We start from the raw sequence: 19,715 nt of genomic DNA on the forward strand, positions 1-19,715 counted from the left end.
TATTATTATTATTATTATTATTATTATTATTATTATTATTATTATTATGTGTAGCCCTCCCCAGTTCGACGAAAAATAGTCTGAATTGCCTGTTTCCATTCACGGGCAGCCATTGCTCTCCACGTCCGTCTCCATTTGTTGGTTGTGGTCGTCACTTCTCACTCTCGGTCTCTCCCTCTTTTCTCTTTAAACCCCACTGCGATCGATGCTGCCCTCTCAAACCCACCGCTCGCTCGTCGCCCGACCCCAGCCCTCCCTCGTCTTCAAGGGGTCTCTTTTTATTCCTATATCATAATCTGATTCTTGTAGGTATACCACATAATCATCAGAAATGACATGTTTTCTTTTTTCCTTTGAGATATTCTTAAATATGCCAATTGTGATTGTTCTACAAGATTATCAACAGCGACATCAACATTATGTGAGAGTTCTTCGATGTTAATTTGTTGTTCACCCTCATCAATACTCATTGATTTGAAGAACAAAAATCTTTCGAATAGGAGATGATATGGGAGAATTAACCTGAATCTCCTCGATATCAAAATTAATCCTTCGAGATTTTTCACTCCCACTGATTTCGTTATTTTCTAAGAATTTTATATTACTAGATTCTATTATTATTATTATTATTATTATTATTATTATTATTAGGTGTAACCCTTCCCAACGAAAAATAGCTTTAATTGCCTGTTTCCACGGGAAGCCATTGCTCTCCACGTCTGTCTCCATTTGTTGGTTGTGGCCGTCACTTCTCACTCTCGGTCTCTCCCTTTCCTCTCTTTAAACCCCACTGCGACCGATGCTGCCCTCTCAAACCCACCGCTCGCTCGCCGCCCGACCCCAGCCCTCCCTCGTCTTCTCCTCCTCTTCCCATATCCGTCTCCGCTCTCCTTGCCTTAACCTTAACTCTTCCCCTCTCCCCTTCCCTTCCCTCCACATTTATTCCGGTTCCTTCCTGAGGCCTGCATCCGTGCAGAAGAGAAGCCCGATCGCTGCTTCTTGTTCCATCCCAAAAACAGATCCGGCGAAGCGGATGTCGGTGATGGCGGAAATGGAGCGGTTCGCGGAGGTGGCCAACACGGTCGCCGACGCCGCAGGCGAGGTGCTGCGCAAGTACTTCCGCCAGAACTTCGAGATCATCGACAAGGAGGATCTCAGTACGTGCGTCCACCGTCTCCTAAGATTACTGATTTGGTATTACTTTTCATTTTCTTTCTCACCTGTTTTGGTTGTTCGTTGTAAACGAATGGTTCTTCGTAGGCCCGGTGACGATTGCCGATAGGGAAGCGGAGGAGTCCATGGTTTCGATCATATCGGAGAGTTTTCCTTTGCATGCTGTGTAAGATTAGTTAGTCGCCTCTTTTCTTGGGTGTTGTTTAGCTTCGGTTGAGGGGGAAAAGGAGTTTCTTGATGTGGGCAATGTTTTGGTGTAGTTATGGCGAGGAGAATGGCTGGAGGTGTAAGGAGAAGTCTGCTGATTATGTTTGGGTTCTGGACCCAATTGATGGCACAAAAAGCTTCATTACGGGTGATTTCTTTGATCTTGAATAGTAAATCTTCAATTCAAGAAATATGAGAGAACTTGAGAGTGTTTGAGCTGATGCGTCTGTGTTGGTATGATTTGCAGGGAAACCTTTGTTTGGTACTCTTATTGCCGTTTTGCACAAAGGATCTCAGTTGGAGGGGTAATTGCTATAGTTGTCCCTTTCCCTGAGCTAAGTACTTATGAACCAAGGGCCAAAGTGTTGGAAAACCTTGGGGAGTATCACATGCGTAGCGGAAAGCAAAAAAAAAAAGGGGTTTCCTAAAATAATCTTATCGAATCGTCGTGCAAAGATAGGGAGCATAAAACTTATGAAACCGAAAACTGCATAAAGTGGTTGAGATGTTTTCACCTAGGGGAACTCGTATGTCTCCTAAGATTGTAGATCCTAGTTTGACGGAGCTATCGCAAACTCCTCTCTAGCAGTGATCCATACGACGAATGCAATAACGACACACCTCGCGCAACACGTTCTTTCCTCGCGATTGCACACCACCACGCAACAGCGCACAAGGAGGGATCAGTCCATCTTGTCGTCCTCTCGCACTAGAGAGGGGGCAGTCGGCTAGAGGAAGAAGGGGGGGGAGGAGATGAGGAGGTTGGCGACAATAGGGTTCTAGCCTATGACCCTTTTAGTCCCAACTTATATTTATAAAGAGCCTCCTTTAACTAACCCTAATGGATCCCTCTTATTAGGTATTGGATCTCTATTCAATTACCCCTGGCTTAATGGATATTGGATGCCCATCCAATAACCATTCTAAGCTCTATTAGGTCTCTCCCAAGGATTTATTAAAACAGGGGCTTATCGGATATCCCATACCTGATCCTTTATTCGTTGCTTTGTTCACCATATGTGTGACCCTCTAGGCTCAATATTGATCTGGCTGTGAGTTGCACTTGTTAGAACTCTTTTTGACTCAGAGCTCCTTCTGACTCAATGAATTATTATCCCTATAATGATTCACTCAACTTATCGACTATGGACGTGCTAGACCACTACGCCATAGTCCCTAAATGATATAGGGGGATCTAATCCATTGGATCTGTCTGTCCTCAGTTACCTTGTATCTATAGTCCCTCATCTATCTAATATCCTAGAATCCGTAAACCGGGTATGGTGCTGTCAGGCCTAAAGAATCCATTCGAGTCTCACTCTAATCAGATTCTCTTGGAGAACTCTTTCTATCAATCTGAATCTCATGCTTATCGGATTCATAGCGATCCGATTGACCCTTACCAGGGATTTGCCGGTGTGAGAACACACAGGATATTTCTCTCATGATATCGAGAGTGAATGATCCTCTATTGGCACCCAATTACATTCGTAAGGTTGGCTATAATTCCTAGTGACCATCTGTACTAGATTCGGAACTTCTATACCTACAAGTCTAGTATCAAAAAATATAGTACTTAAACAATACATCCTTGGTGTCTCAAGTCTAAGGAATAGATACACAACTGGGACTACGAAATTACTGTCTGACGATGAGATATCATTAACCAATCAGCATTCTGTAAGTGGATCATTTAGTGAACTCATTCTCCAATGAGCACTTGTACTATATCCCTAGTGTCCCCACATAAGCAGCTATGAGACCAGTTGCTTCTATCATATGGATGAGTATATAGCATACCGGTCTTTCCAGTTATCTTGATGTCCTTCTCGAGTAACTTATGACTAGGAATATTTAGGATATGTGTTTAAATGTGAATTGGTCTCATTATCATGATTCAATTCCTATTACACAGATCTAAAGACATCATAATATATATTCATCACATAATATAAAGTGAGAAAATATAATAATAATAATAATCAAAAGAGATTGTGTAGTGTATCACATGTGCCGTCACTCACGTGATTGACTTGTAGGGCATTTGTAACTATTAATGTCCCACTTGACCTAAAGCCAATCACCTTGATCCCTATCAGGTTCCGGTGACGCTCGAAAACAATCTGAGACAACAGTTTTGTTAGTGGATTTACAATGTTATCTTTGGATGAAACTTTTTCTACTGTTATATTATCATGGGCTACGATCTCTTTGATCAAGTGGAACCTCCTCAGAATATGCTTGGATTTTTGATAGACTTGAGTTTCTTCGTTTGAGCAATCGCCCTATTATTGTCGCAATATAAGGGAATCGACTCCTCGTTGCCCGGCACAACTCCTAGATTTGCGATGAACTTATTCATCCAGACTGCCTTATTTGCTGCTTCTATCGTAGTAATATACTCTGCTTCAGTGGTCGAGTCAGCAGTAGTGTCTTGCTTAGAACTCTTCTAGCTTATTGCTCATCCATTTAGGGTAAACACATACCTTGAGTTTGACTTGCTGTTATCGACATCGGATTGGAAACTCTATCTGTGTAGCCCTCAACATTGATATTACCTCCTTCGTATTTCAGTAAAAGATCCTTAGTTCTTCTCAAGTACTCAAGGATATACTTTACTGCCTTCCAGTGTTCCAAACCTGGATCCGCCTGATACCTGCTTGTAACACTTAGAGCAGCGCTATATCATGCTTGGTACATAACATGCATAATAGATCCTATCGCATAGGTATAGGATATCCTATTCATGTCTGCCCTTGCTGCAGGAGTCTTTAGGGACATACTCCTGATATGTGATATTCTATGTCTTATTGTTATGAGTCATCTCTTGAAATTTTTCATGGCAAACCTTTTTGATAATGGTGTCTATGCATCTGGACTGGGACAAGCCAAGCATCCTCTTGGATCTATCTATATAGATCCGAATCCCTAAAATGTAGGATGCTTCCCCTAAGTCTTTCATGGAGAAGTGTCGAGTTAACCAAGCCTTAATCGTTGAGAGCATTCCTACATTATTATTCCAAATGATTAGGATGTCATTTACATATAACACCAAGAAGGTGATAGTGCTCCTATTTACCTTCCTGTACACATAAGTTTCATCTTCATTCTTAATGAAGTTATAAGATCTAATTGCCTTATCAAATTTTATGTTTCAATTTCGGGAAGCTTTCTTTAGTCCATAGATGGACTTGAGCAATCTGCACACCTTATTTGAACTTTCCACATGAATCCCTCAGGTTGTATTATATATGCCTCCTCCTCGATGTTGCCATTGAGGAACATAGGTTTCATGTCCATCTACCAGATCTCATAATCATAGTGTGCTGCAATGACCAACAAAATTCGGATGGATTTCAGCATGACTATGGGCGAGCAGGTTTCATCATAGTCAACACATTGCCTTTGACGTCACTCTACTACTGTTTCCACTAAGAATGCGTTCCTTCTCAAGGAACACTGCCTTCTTGGCAACAAAGATCTTTTGATTCTTGGGGTGATATAAGTAATACATACAAGTCTCCTTGGGGTATCCCACGAATTTGCACCGTTTTGTCATTGATTTCAACTTATTGGGGTTGTGTCTTCTAACGTGGGTAAGGGCAGCCCCAAATCTTAACAACCTTAAGATTGCGCTTCTTTCTTTTCCATATCTCATATGGTGTAGACACTATCGCTTTAGATGGAACTTTGTTCAGAAGGTAAGTTGCGGATTTTAGAGTGTAGCCCTAGAAAGAGACGGGTAGGTCGGCAAAACTCATCATGGATCGCTCCATGTCCAACAGCATACGGTTCCTTCTTTCCGATATACCATTGAGTTGTGATATATAAGGAGGGGTCCATTGGGATATTGATCACATGGCCTTTGAGGAACTGGGTGAACTTTGTACTCAAGTATTCTCCTCCTAGATTTGATCGAAGAGTCTTGATACTCTTTCCAATCTGGTTTTCTACTTCATTCTTGTATTCCCTAAATTTCTTGAAGGCTTTGGATTTGTACTTCATTAAGTATACATGTTTATACCTAGAGAAATCATCAATGAATGTAATGAGATATAAATAACTACCTATGGCCTGAGTTGACATAAGACCATATACATCAGTAAGTATGAGTCATAGCAACTCAGTGGCTCTCTCTCCAATTCTACTAAATAGAAAGTTGGTCAATTTCCCTTAAAGGCAAGACTCGTAGGTTGCATATGATTCATAATCAAATGGATCTAAGTATCCATCCTTTAACAACCTTTGAATTCTTCCCTCGTGGATATGATCTAGCCTACAATGTCACAAGTATGCATCATTCACCTCATCTCGCTTCCTCTTAGACACACCAACATTCATGACATGCGGAATAACATTTAACATAAATAAATCATTATTTAATATTCCTCTATTTATGATCTCATTATTTAAAATTAGTAAACAATCATTGTTCTCAAAAACTAATTTATATCAACTATTTATCAATCAAGAAATAAAAATAATGTTTTTGATGATCGAAAGAACGAAATAACATGTATTTAATACAAGAATGACTCCACCAGGCAATTGTAGGGTAACCTTGCCAACGACAACAACAACAACCTTTACACCATTCCCCATTCCTGAGGTCCACCTCCCCTCTCGCTAATCTCTTAGCCCTTGCTAGAACTTGCAACAAATTGTAGATATGAGATGCATTGTCGGTATCCAAGACCCATGCATTATCATAACTTTCTAATAAATAGAGATCAATCATGAATATACCTAAAGTTTCTCCAAGCTTTTGTTTCGCCTTTTCTGGAAGGTACTTCTTACAGTTCCTCTTCTAGTGCTCGTCTTTATTGTAGTGGAAGCACTATCCTTTATCCTTTGCCAGGTCCTTTTTAACAACCTTTGCCCTTACCCTTCTTAAGAGACTTCTCTACCTTCCTTTTCTTTCTGGTCTCACCAACATAGATAACTAGCTTATCTTTCTTGATGGTGCTCTTAGCCTCCCTCAGCATATTGAGGAGCTCAAGGAGAGTCATCTCAAGCTTGTTCAAGTTAAAATTCATTATGAATTGTAAAAAGGGACCAAAAGGGACTGAAGTATAAGATATACACACGGGTTATCCTCTAGGACCATTCCTAGACCCGTGAGCTTCTCAATCCACTCAATCATCTTAAGGGCATTATTCTAAACCGATGTCCCTTCAGTCATCTTTGCATGGAAGAAACTTTTGGATATCTCATATCGTTGAGTCCTTTTTTGTTCCTCAAACAATTTCCGGAGATAAAGGAGGATGGATCCGACATCCATATTTTTATGCTGCCTCTATAACTCGGGAGCCATAGAACCCAACATGTAATATTGAGCAAGAGTGGAATCATCTATATGCTTCATGTAGCGAGCATTCTCATCCTTATTTTCCCCTTTCGCATACACGGGTATAACTGTGTCAAGGACGTACGCAAATTTCTCCGTCATGAAAACAATTCTGAGGTTGCAGGGCCAATCCGTATAGTTTGGACCAATGAGACGGTTGACATCTAGTATGCCATGTAAGGGATTTGCAAGCGACATATTTTTAAAAAGTAAAGATGTAGTAGAAAATAAATAACATGCAGATTTTAGATTTTACGAAGAACAATTAAGACATGACCTTTTATCTTAATCTACTCCTATTATTTTCTCTCAAAACACACGACACCCTTCGGCATATGAATTGGAAATCTCCGACGGATTTCTTTTAAGGATCGAGATCTAGTTGGCATCTTAGTATGACCTTGAGGGACTCGACCAATCATACTAAGTCCAAAATATAGACAACTCTTGCTAATCGACCAATCACACTTAAGTCTAAAATCCCATCCTATTCGGCCTCCAAACCATCATGACCTCGAGCGACTTAATCGATCATAATGTTCGGTTAAGTCAGCACCATCATTACAAGATGAGTTTGATTTGATGATATGCTCTCGAGGGACTTGACCAAGCATACCATGCCCTCAGGTCACTGGTGACATCTCTATGTCGTAGGAAAGATCTCAAATTCCAATATAGGTGAGTCTCGAGGGATTCAACTAACTCAACACATATCGAAAAATGATTTTTGCCTATAATTGTGAAAGGCCGCGTGGATCAATTTAATTGCCTCACTTTTATCGACTTAATATTATTATTGGAGGAGTTTTTTTATTTAATATGGTCTTGTAGTTAAATATGTTGCGTCACACATATATATTTAATATATATTTACATCATATATATATATATATATATATATATATATATATATATATACAAACACTTAGTAGGTGCAAAAATAAACATATATCATATATAGGCATCCACACTATATGATTATGGACCAGAACCTAGTCTGATAAGGCCTGAGCTAAAAGGCATGATCACGTGCAAAATCTCTATGTGTGTCTTAGCGAGCGCATTTCCATGCCCGGTGATCATCTATCTTATCCTCGTCGGTCCTGTCGGCACCTTGACGCATCTGCAAGCTCGATGATCTCCATGTCCTCCTGGGTCCCGTTGGTACCTCCACACTCTCATTGCGTCGTTTCGTGCAATTACAACTTAATTATAGGTACGCAGGCCTAAAAATGTACATATTGCATAAATGAGAAACCTTAATCTTATCAAAGGGAGGTACAACACTGAGGGAGATAGAAATACATGTTGGATATAATGAGAGAGAGAGGGAGGCTCGTAAGCCCCAATAATAATCACATACACGTATACACATCATCTCAAATGGCTCATAATCATCTGTCCACATCATACATCACATGTATATATATAATTATGTACATATCGCATAAATGAGAAACCTTAATTTTATCAAGGGAAGATACAACACTGAGGGAGATAGAAATACATGTTGGATATAATGAGAGAGAGAGGGAGGCTCGTAAACCCCAATAATAATCACATACACGTATACACATGATCTCAAATGACTCATAATCATCTGTTCACATCATACATCATATGTATATATATATATGACTAACTAGGTAATAATTAATTAAATTAATTAATTAATTAAACTTGAATTAATCCATAATTCAATTTGAGAAACCTTGCCATATCCACATTGCAGGGTACCCCAAGCGGCTAGGAAACCTTGGCTGCTCGGGTTGCCCTTGCGGTCAGGAATCCTTGGTCGCAAGGCTGGCTGCTCTCGGCCATGTAGCCTTTGGCTAGGCCGAGAGCAGCAAGTATTGCTCTCGGCCAATGCTATAGGGCTACAATAATTGTTGCCCTTTTTCCTAGTTTTCTGTCAATTGTTTTGACGATAAACAACTAGCCGACAGAACCTTTCAGCCCCCAAAACATATGCTGTACAAATCTAGGATCGATAACGAACGCAACTACTTTACGCAAAAAACCGATTCTACGCGATTCATCATAGCGTACAATTAGAAAACCAATAATCGCACGAGCAACCTAGCTCTGATACCACTATTGGGAAAACTTTGGGTGCATCAAATGCTTGACGGAAAGTAAAATAAAAACTGATTTCCCAAAACAATCTTATTGAATCATCGTGCGAAGATAGGGAGCATAAAACTCGTGAAACTGAAAATTGCATAAAGTGGTTGAGACGTTCTCATCTAGGGGAACTCGTATATCCCTTAAGATTGCAGATCCTAGTTCATAGATGAAGGAGCTCTCATAAACTCCTCTCTAGCGATGATCTACATGATGAACGCAGCAACGACATACCTACTCGCGCAGTATGTTCTTTCCTCGCGATCGCGCACCACCACGTAGTAGCACACGAGGGATCGGTCCCTCTTGCTGTCCTCTCGGACTAGAGAGGGGGTAGTCGGCTGGAGGAAGAAGGGGGAAGAAGATGAGGTGGTTGGCGGCAATAGGGGTCTAGCTTATGACCCTTTTAGTCCCAACTCCTATTTATAGAGACTCTCCTTTAATTAACCCTAATGGATCCCTCTTATTAGGTATTGAATCTCTATTCAATTACCCCTGGCTTAATGGATATTGGATCCCCATCCAATAACCATTCTAAGTTATATTGGGTTTCTCTTAAGGATCTATTAAAACAGGGGCTTATCAGATATCCCATACCCGATCCTGTATTCGTCACATTGTCCACCATATGTGTATGACCCTCTAGGCCTAATACCGAGCTGGCTGTTAGTTGCACCTATCAGAACTCTTTTTGATTCAGAAATCTTTTTGACTCGGTGAATTATTATCCACATAATGATTCACTCAACTCATCGACTATGGACGTACTAGGCCACTACGTCATAGTCCCCAGACGATACAGGGGGGATCTAATTCGTTGGACCTATTTGCCCTCAGTTACCGTGTATCTATAGTCCCTCATCCATCTAATATCTCAGAATCCGTATGCCGGGCATGGTGCTGTCAGGACTATGTGGAATCCATCCGAGTCTCACTTTAATTGGATTCTCTTGGAGAACTCCTCTCTCAATCCGAATCTCATGCTTATCGAATTCATCACGATCCGATTGACCCTAGCCAGATATTTGCCTGAGTGAAAACATCGGGATATTTCTCTCATGATACAGAGAGTGGATGATCCTCTTTTGGCACCCAATTGCCTTCGTAAGGTTGGCTAACATTCCCAACAATGATTTCAATAGGCGCTCGAGCGCTGGCTTAGGTGCTCGGGCGAGGCGAGGCCCGAACGCCTCGCTTCATTTCCAGGCAACGCGGGCGTCGCCTGGGCGCTCGCCTGAGCTCAATCGTCGGGCACTTCGGGCGAGCGCCCGAGTTAAATTAGGTGACCAAACCAGCATTTTAGGTCTGGTTCGGTCTCCGGTGCTTTAATTGGTTCAATCGAACCAACTAAAGCATCGATATCAGCCTTCCTCTCACGACTTCCCAACCTTAACCGTGCTCGCCGCTCCCGCTCTCGTTGCCGCTACTCGCTGCTACCGTTGTCGTTGCCACTGTCGTCGCTCGTCGCTCCTGCTGCTACCGCTGTCGCTGCCGTTGTTCGCTTCTACCGCTGCCGCTGCCGTTGTTCGCTTCTACCGCTATTGCTGCTCCCGCTCCCGCTGCTCACTACTACCGTTGTCGTTGCCACTATCGTCGCTCGCCGCTCTCGCTCCCGCTGCCGCTGCCGCTGCCACTGTCGTCGCTCTCGCTCCTACTGCCGCTGCTTGCTGCTACCGCTGCCACTACCGTCGCTCGTCGCTCCCGTTGCTCTCAGTCAGCAGCCTCGATCTTCCTCTTACTCACACTCTTCTCACTTTGTATATTGTTAACAGTATATTAACAGTATGCTACTAACTGTATACTAGTAACAATATTTTTATTTATTAGATTAATAATATATTATTTTGATTTTAATACTGTTAATTTTTATTTATTTGAAATTATTGTTATTGTTTTGAATTTTGAGACTTTTTGTTAATGTGATATTGTAATTTTACAAGATTTTCTTAGTTTAATATCATATTTTTATTTAAATAATTATATTTATTAATTATATTATGTATTTTTATATTTTAGCGTCTCGCTTTGTTCGGACGATTTTTGGACCTTGGCGCCAAAAAGCGCCTAGTGCTTTTTAAATCACTGATTCCCAATGACCGTTTGTACTAGATCCGAAATTTTCATACTTATAAGTCCGGTATCAAAGAATGAAGTACTCAAACAAGACATCCTTGGTGTCTAAGTCTAAGGATCGGATACACAATTGGGACTACGGAATTAGTTTGACGATGTGGTATTATTAACCAACCAGCATTCTGTAAGCGGATCATTCAGTTAACTCGTTCTCCAATGAGCGCCTGTACTATATCCCTAGTATCCCCATACAAGTAGCTATGAGATTAATTGTCTCCATCATATGAACGTGTATATAGTACACCTGTCCGTCTAGTTATCTCGATGCCCCTCTTGAGTAACCTATTATTAGAAATATTTAGGATCTGTGTTTAAAGGCGAATTGGTCTTATTATCATGATCCACATCACAATATATATTCATCACATAATATAAAGTGAGAAAATGCAATAATAATAATAACCAAAAGAGATTGTGCAGCGTATCACACGTGCCATCACTCACGTGATTGACTTGTAGGGCATTTGTATAAAGAATTTAAAACGAAGACCAACTGTACATCGAAGCAGATTCCAAAAGGTAATAGCGAAAGGGCATTCAAGGAATCTGTGCATGGATGAGTCAACATGGAGCAGTGGAGATTACATACAAAACAACTATCTAATTTGTGATGGTAAAGATAAGCAAATAAATTAAATGTTGGAAGATGATTCCAGGATAATTTGAAAAGAAAAAGTTTGACCTTTAGTGAAATAGAAAGTTATTATGTTGCTTTCCAGCCCTATCAAACCTCAACCTTATAGTCTGATTTAATATACTGATAGGCACCGCTGGTAGAGAGAGAGCCCAAATGATTGGTCTTCTAAATCCATATGTCCTCATCGGGGCACCTAAGAATATGAATTTTAAGAATCATTTCAAACAAGGAGGAATGAAAAAGACGCTCGAGGACAGAAACATATTAAGAGTTAGTAATCAGAAACTTGAAAACAACACAAAAATTAGAGATTTCCCCCACATTAATCAAGGTAGGTCAGAAACTATGATGAATGTTATCAATTCATAAATCATTCCATATGTTGGTATTAGTACCATTGCTAATCATCTTCCTAAATCCTCCTTTAATACTCTTGGTAAGATTGTTGATATTGCACCTAGACCAAGAAAGATTATTAGAAGGGTTAATCCAAGGGTGAAGATCCCCATATTTAGCTTTAAGGATGCCAACCTAGAGAGAATCAAACTTATTAAGGATCGACAGAATCCACTTGGCATAAATTGACTCCTTGATTGTAACAAGATCACGTAAACCTAGACCCTCGTAGTATTTGTGTTTAGAAATGGTGTCCCAACTAATAATCATCATATGAGAAGCGGAGGAGTTCGTATTTCAGAAAAAAAATTCCTAGTAACGCGGGTCATATGGTTAAATATGGAATCTTAATGTTGTAATTGAGGAGATGAGTCAAAATAGAGTTAAATACAGAGGTAATAAAAACCATCCACCTAGCCTGAGAAATAAGACCCTTATACCATCCTTGGACATGGGAGAGGGTCTTATCCATAGAGATATTTTGATAGTTTTGTGGGAGGTGACCAAGAGAAAGGAAGGAGCCAAGGTATTTCATAAGCCAACGCCTTGCCCTAATACCCAAAGAGTTACAAGTAGAGTATTTGGAGGTAAGGGACACATGCTTAGAGAAGTAAATGTTATATTTGTGCAAAGTGACTTTCAGACTAATAAGATTTTGGAAGATATCGAGGGCCTTAAGGATGTTGACACAAGATTGTGAATTAGCACAAAAAGCTAAAAGTAGGTTGCCAACAAACACTAAATATGACAAATGCACCCTCTTGAGATTAAAAGGAGTAATAAGCTTTTGAGCTCCAAAAGATGTGATTAAAGAGAAGAGGATCTGTTGTGCGAAAATAAATAGACAAGGGGAAAGGGGGTCCCTTTGTAAATAGGGGGAAGTTAGTAAGGAGTGCTTTGTGAATAGCTTCTTAGGAGAGGGGGTCAAATTCCTTTCTTATATCTAGCTTCAGGAGGATAAGAGGAGATTAACCTTTGGATTTTAGAAAGTGTATGAACTAGTTTGTCGACTATAAGGATGTTATTATGAATAGTCCTTAACAACAACAACAAAGTCGTAAGTCTCAATTATTTGGGGTCGGCTACATGGATCCTTTGTCGCTATTGAGATCTGTAAAAAGTCATATGTTTAGTTAAGTTCAGAGTGCTTAAATCTTTGTTTATAGTTTCTATTCAAGTCTCTTTAGGTCTTCCTCTATCTTTTTTCGTATCATTAACATTAATTATTTCACCTCTTCTGATTATCGTATGTAGAGATCTCTTCAGCATATGCTCATACTATCTTAAATGATTTTCTCTCATCTTATCTTATATCGAATCAATACCTAGTTGTTCACGGATAAAAATATTTTTTATCCTATATTTGATTAGTAACTCCACGCATCCATTTCAACATTCTTATCTCGACAACATAAACTTTTTGTATTTTTTTTTCTTAACTACCTAACACTCAGACCCATAAAGCATTATTGGTCTCATAATTGTTTTATAAATTTTTTTTTATTTCAAAGATATTCGATAATCACACAAGACTGTTGCCCCTCATCATTTTAACCATCTTGCTTTTATTCTATGAATAATATCTTTATCGATCTCTCAATCTTATTGAATAATTGATCCAAATTGTGAATAGTCCTACCTTAGACAAAAGCAGATTGCTCAAGACTGATAAGATTTTGAAGGAAGTTTTGATCCGGTTGGCAAGAACCTTAGATAGGAGTTTATAAACCACATCACAAAGAGCAATGGGTCCAAAGTCTTTGACCGGGCGATAGGTCTAAGGTCCTTGACCACGTAGGGGTTGTCTTTCTTAGGAATAAAGACAAAAAGAGTTTTTCCTCAACTGGGGGAGATGCCTGGAGGTGTGGAAAGCAGATAAGGAATGGGATACTTGAGAACATCCTAGAAATGTCGATGTAATTCGACATTGAAGCAGTTGTGGCCAGGATTCTTTCCAAAACCCATTTGCAGATGTGTGAAATCTCGGTGGAGACTTAAAGTGGTAAAAGAAGGTAGCTGAGTTAGGTTTGGGCATAAAGACTTATGTTAAATAAATTACCTATATTGTTATATTTGTTGAATATATTATTACTAAAGAGAGGGAACAATGATAGTTTTATCTTCAACTGTATGCATACAGAAACCAATTTCTGCAAATTATTCTTGAAGGTTTTGTTCCACATCATTCTAATCTTTTAAATTCTTTGAAGGTATCTAATCATTTCGTGGTACAAGTGTCAGAGTCTAGTAAGTCAACAACTGACTTTAACTTTAAGGAGCTATGTAAAGAATTGTAAAATTTGAAGTGCCCTGATTGGTAGTTGCAATTTTTGAAGAGGTGAATAGGATATATGCAGGGATATATCAGCAAATTTTCATTTATTTATTAAACAATTTACTCGAATAAGTCCCATTTCTCGTTGGCTGCTTGAGAAACACCTTATAAATGTGGCTTTAATACAATGTCTATTTTACTTGTAAGCAAATCAACATATCTCTGTTGTATGCCAATGCATTTCTATATAATTTCTATACAGACTTTTCTCACATTTATATTATCAAGTTTGTGACGAATGAACATGGAATAACTTATATTTGTTGTTATTACGTACTTATTGTAGGTCTCTGTTTTGTTTCCACACACTGAATTACTTTTCATCTTTATTTTTCATTCAGATTATTGGCATCATTGATCAACCTGTCTTAAGAGAAAGATGGGTTGGGATTGATGGGAGAACAACAACAATGAATGGACGGGAAGTTTCAACACGTGATTGTAACAAACTTTCACAAGCTTACTTGTATGGGTTCTTTTCTTTGATAGAATATTAGTTGAATCACAGTGATTTTACATTCAGTTGTGTGAAATTTATGGGTTTTCTACCTTGATATGAAAATATTTTGTCATTATATTATTTCTTTTCTCAGGTATACAACAAGTCCACATCTCTTTAGCGGCGATGCTGAAAAAGCTTTCTGTCGTGTAAGAGATAAGGTGAGCAATGCGAATTGGTCATGTACTGTATTTTTTGCTTGATTTTTCAGTGGATAAGAAAAATATTAAATGTGTCAAAGTCCATGTGACGCACACTTATTGATACTTGCTCATTTCCTCTTTGTTTATATATTTTAATTCTAGGTCAAAGTTCCACTGTATGGTTGCGATTGTTATGCTTATGCTCTTCTGGCTTCTGGATATGTTGATCTTGTAATTGAGTCTGGGCTAAAGGTGAGATATCTAGTCCGAATAACTCTCTTAGGATGACCTTAATATCAGTTCAGCTTTTTCCACTGGGTAGTCTATTTGCTTCAATATTTAATAGTGCACAACCTTGGTTTACTGTTTCCATTTATACTGCTAGGCCCATTTTTTTCTTGGGTATTCAAGATTCGACTTGTCATATACTCATCAGTCATAAGCCATTATGGTAATACCGTCTTGGTGTCCCAAGTCATGCTTAATCGAAGTTATGTCACAATCTAAAACAATAGACTTAACTGGCTTAGAACATTGGTGGAACTTTACCACATGGTTTGAAATGGTTAAGCTCAGTATTACCAGATCTATCTAGTCTTAGAAACCAACTCAACCCATCATCCACTTTTAATGTAGTACCGATTGGGGTACTACAAGCTTGGTCCTCTTTTGGACTTGAGGTCTCTGTCAATCCTGATGTGATCAATGTGGACTAGTAATCATGACATAGTGAAGCAGAATCTCGTTACCCCTATCTGGATGACAGGATGGATTCTGTATTCCAACTTGAACTCCTGAAACAAATGGAGTGTTTTCATCCTATAACATTGTGGTATTGGGGTTCATAACTTCCAGTCACTTTAGCATTAGAAAGTAAATGAAAACATATATATCTAATGTCATTTTCAAGAATATATCTTTCAACTGCCTGTTGCTCATGTAAAATCTTACTGCTTGACAGCCCTATGACTTTCTCTCGTTGGTACCTGTAATAGAAGGTGCTGGGGGATCAATAACTGATTGGAAAGGACATATGCTTTACTGGAAGGTCTCCCCCGAGTCACGTCCAACAAGTATGGCTCTTTTGCTGTTGTGCTGTTTCATCTCGTTCCTGTGACACAATTGTGTATTTTATTCTTGTTTGTGGTGAACCCATAACTTTTCTGATACAATTACTAGTCTTGGTACCTTCCATCCAAGCAATTCAAATCCAAGTAGTGTGTTTAGGGAACTAGAACTTTTCATATTCTTATGCATCTCTGACATTTTCAGCTTGTTTTGTTTCCAATTAATAAACAAATGATGCTGTAACTTCATTTCAGGTTTTAACGTTGTAGCAGCAGGGGACCCTAAGGTCCACAGACAGGCTTTGGAAGAGCTACACTGGCAGTAAGGCTCATGGCTGCTAAATCTGAAGAATTGTTTATTGGCTTAGGACATACTTAAGTCATTTGAAAGGTATTTAGGATAAAGGGCAATCGGGATCAGTATGGAGATCGCATTTGTTACTTGCTATGCTTATGGTAACAAATTCTTTTAACTCTGTTTGCTACATCCGACTGTGTTACAGCTTATGCAAATAAAGTGGAAGCAATTTTTGAGGGAGCCGTAGTAACATACGGTCAACTAACCCATGGAAACATTATAAATGACTTCATTTGTACTTCTCTTCGTTCTTCTTTCCTCTCTTTTACTACTATTTAAGATTCCTTTTCTTCTTCATCCTCTTCTTTCTATTGTTCCTCTTTTTCCTCTTGTTTTTCTTCCTCATCTTTTTCTTCTACTCATTCTCTGTTTTTCATATTTCTTCTCCACTTTATCATCTTCTTAATCTTTTTCATTTTATTCTTACTCTTCTTTTTCGTATTCTTCTTACTTTTCTCACTTTCTACCTTTATTCGTCTTCTTTCTCTGAGCTGTCGTAGTTGATCTAATAGTTCGATTTGCACTTGCAAATCCAAATGCAATGTTTTGTAAATGTGTTTGTTCGTCGTCTGTAAACCCAACTGATATGTTTGCTTGCGGTACTGCCTACGGCTAAATCATGTCTGCGTGAGGCTTTGCAAAAGCTGGCTGCAAGTTGTAATGTTAAATGCAATAGTCTCGTTAAACCTATCTTTATATAATTGACACTATATAAAATATCTTTATTTTGAACTTACTGGGCTGAAATCGAGCTCCTAAGTTGCTTATGGATTTTTTGATCAATAAGTACAAAATCAAAATTGATTTAAGGGGTTTTTGTCAAATGCATATCTTATAGAAATGGAGGACCTAAGATGTGAGATAAAAATGCTCTAAAATGACATATAAGGCCTTGGGACTTGGGCCAAAGTTAGTGATCCCACTTACTCTTGAGAAAAGTTGGCACCAACTTGAGAAGATCTCTATCAAGTTACCAAGGAAGTCTGACCGAGACCCTAGGGGGCTCGGACATCCCTTAAACTTGGAATATTCAACATCTTCAAAAGTATTACCCATGAAGAAAAACCCAATTCAATAATATAGTAACTTACATGCTTTGTAAATAAAATAAAACTGGTTTTCATAAAAAAAAAAAAAAAAAGCTTCTATATTATGCTCATTAGTTCGTTACATTAAAAAGATCCATCGATTAAAGAGGAAAAGAAAAAAAATAATAAGGAGCGTAAAGGCCAAGCCTAATCTCAATACTTACTCAATCTTGACCTCAACCATGTCACCATCCTCTGACGACGGCGAAGGGGAGAGATTGGAAGAAAGAGGTTGGATTAGCTTGATTCCTATTGCAGCAATAGCTATGACCCGCAATGCATAAATCTCGACGTCAGCGAGATTGGTGGGTTGGGCGGCATCCTCGATCTCAATAGGTGCGATAGTAGGAGGATCCACCAGAGCTCCTTTAGCCCCTTTTAACAGCTTTGTCACCTTCAAGGTTTGGAGGAACGCCCTCGGGATTAGCTACCTCGGTGCCCTCCTCGAGAAGCTATCCCTCAACTTCCTTATGGTCACTTATATTCCTTATGGTCATCGAGTCCATTGGATTCAATGAAGACAAACTCCTCATTAGTGGGCCACTTGCTATTGTAGCTTTCTAAGAGCTTGAGGCCAAGGTGGTCATAAAACGTTTGAGATATCACAAGCTGATACCTAAAGTGCCAGACATTAAATGAGACTTGGGTTAGACCCTTCTCAAACCTTTTAGATACCTTCTATTTGGTGACCCTTATCGCCTCATACTCTAACTTTCGCTCTTCCTCAATCCTAAGTTGCCCCATCACCCACTCCACTGCTTGCTACAAGTTGACATTCTTGATGCAGAGAATCACCATCTCCTCGGTTGACTTTAATTTTACCTTGTTGAGTTGGAGGCAATTGGCTCTCACTTTGTTGACAGTTCGAAGCATCAAATGTAGTTGATTGGCCAGATTTGTTGACTGATGATTCTTTATTGCTAGCTCTCTCTCCACGTCCATTGTTTGCACTCGGAGCATCTCGGCTTTGTCAACAAAGCAATTCGTCTTCGTAGCCCTCATTACGAAGTCATCCCTTTCTCTCATTACTCAAGCTAGGGTAGTTGAGGAATCCTTGACCTGATTCAAGAGAGTCAATGACAGAAGTTGTCCTTGCAAAGCAGAACCCATTGTTAGGGTGATAAAGAACCATAAAGGTCATATGCATCACTAGCGCTTACCATAACAAAGGAATTGTGAGCATCACTGATGAGGTTGTCGGTCTACCTCATGGACACCCCTTTGATTAGACTCAGGAGGAGCATGTCACAATTTTAGGTAGCTACCTCTCAAGGAATCTCCCAAACTTGATCGGCATCTATCGCTGTTGTTAGGACCAAGTCACACTAAATGGGAAGGGCGGGGGTGAATTAGTGCTTACGATAAAATTAAATTCTCATTCGATAAAAACCGATCGGAAAGATGCTTGACTTGAAAGCATGTTCGTAAGATAGTGAAAGTAATAAGTAAGTAAATCAGTTTGCAATATAAATGAAAAGCATAAAAAAAATGTAAATCGAGTTTTATAGTAGTTCGGTCATCGTGACCTACATCCACTCTCGATTCCTCTTCGCTCGAGGCCACCGGCTTCCACTACTGATCTTCTTTCAATGGACAAAAATCAACTACCCTTTTATACATCTTTCTCCTTTTCATAGGTTCAAGAGAGAACTGTACACTTCTCTCTTTTACACTTAGACCTCATTTCTCCTTTTAGAAGAACTTCTAAATACTAGGAAGAGGTGACTCTATACTAAAAGATTTATAACTTTTTTACAAGAATTATTTCCCTCTTTTTCAACTCAATTTCATGTTTTTCCATATAGGAATAGCCGGGGTATTTATAGACCCCAAATGGCTTCAAAAATGGAGCAAAAAAAGGTCTCATCTCGGGTTTCCCGAGTCCTAGTGATACCATCGCTTGTGCTGAGTGGTACTAACACCTGTAGCACTGACACTAGGTGGTACCACCGCTAAGACTGATGATACCATCGCCTGACATAGTCTAGAAGACTATGTACCACCAAATCTGGCGGTACTACTGCTTAACATAGTCTTGGAGACTGTCTTGGAGATTGAGCCTCTAGCGATGCCACCGCTTGACCTAACTTTTGGCTCACTGAATGAGCTTTCTCTTAGCCCAAAATAGCCTCAACATAGGCTCAATTAGCCTATAATTGAGTTTACCTAATTATATTTTAAACCAACCTAATTAGAACTAAAACTACT

The 19,715-nt window shown here is 39.3% G+C and overlaps 1 protein-coding gene across 1 annotated transcript; it reads left to right on the top strand.

Annotated features, from left to right (window-relative positions):
• The first annotated feature begins 738 nt into the window (after positions 1-738).
• LOC135645599 (bifunctional phosphatase IMPL2, chloroplastic-like) lies at positions 739-16,595 on the top strand. Its single transcript, XM_065164139.1, has 10 exons — positions 739-1,157; positions 1,261-1,339; positions 1,434-1,528; positions 1,628-1,676; positions 11,224-11,230; positions 14,694-14,818; positions 14,946-15,012; positions 15,157-15,246; positions 15,956-16,067; positions 16,317-16,595. The coding sequence occupies exons 1-10, from the start codon at positions 800-802 to the stop codon at positions 16,385-16,387; spliced, it is 1,053 nt and encodes a 350-aa protein (XP_065020211.1). The 5' UTR covers positions 739-799; the 3' UTR covers positions 16,388-16,595.
• The last annotated feature ends 3,120 nt before the right edge of the window (positions 16,596-19,715 follow it).

The sequence above is a fragment of the Musa acuminata genome, chromosome BXJ3-8, assembly GCF_036884655.1.
Source record: "Musa acuminata AAA Group cultivar baxijiao chromosome BXJ3-8, Cavendish_Baxijiao_AAA, whole genome shotgun sequence".
Classification (NCBI taxonomy): Eukaryota; Viridiplantae; Streptophyta; class Magnoliopsida; order Zingiberales; family Musaceae; genus Musa; species Musa acuminata.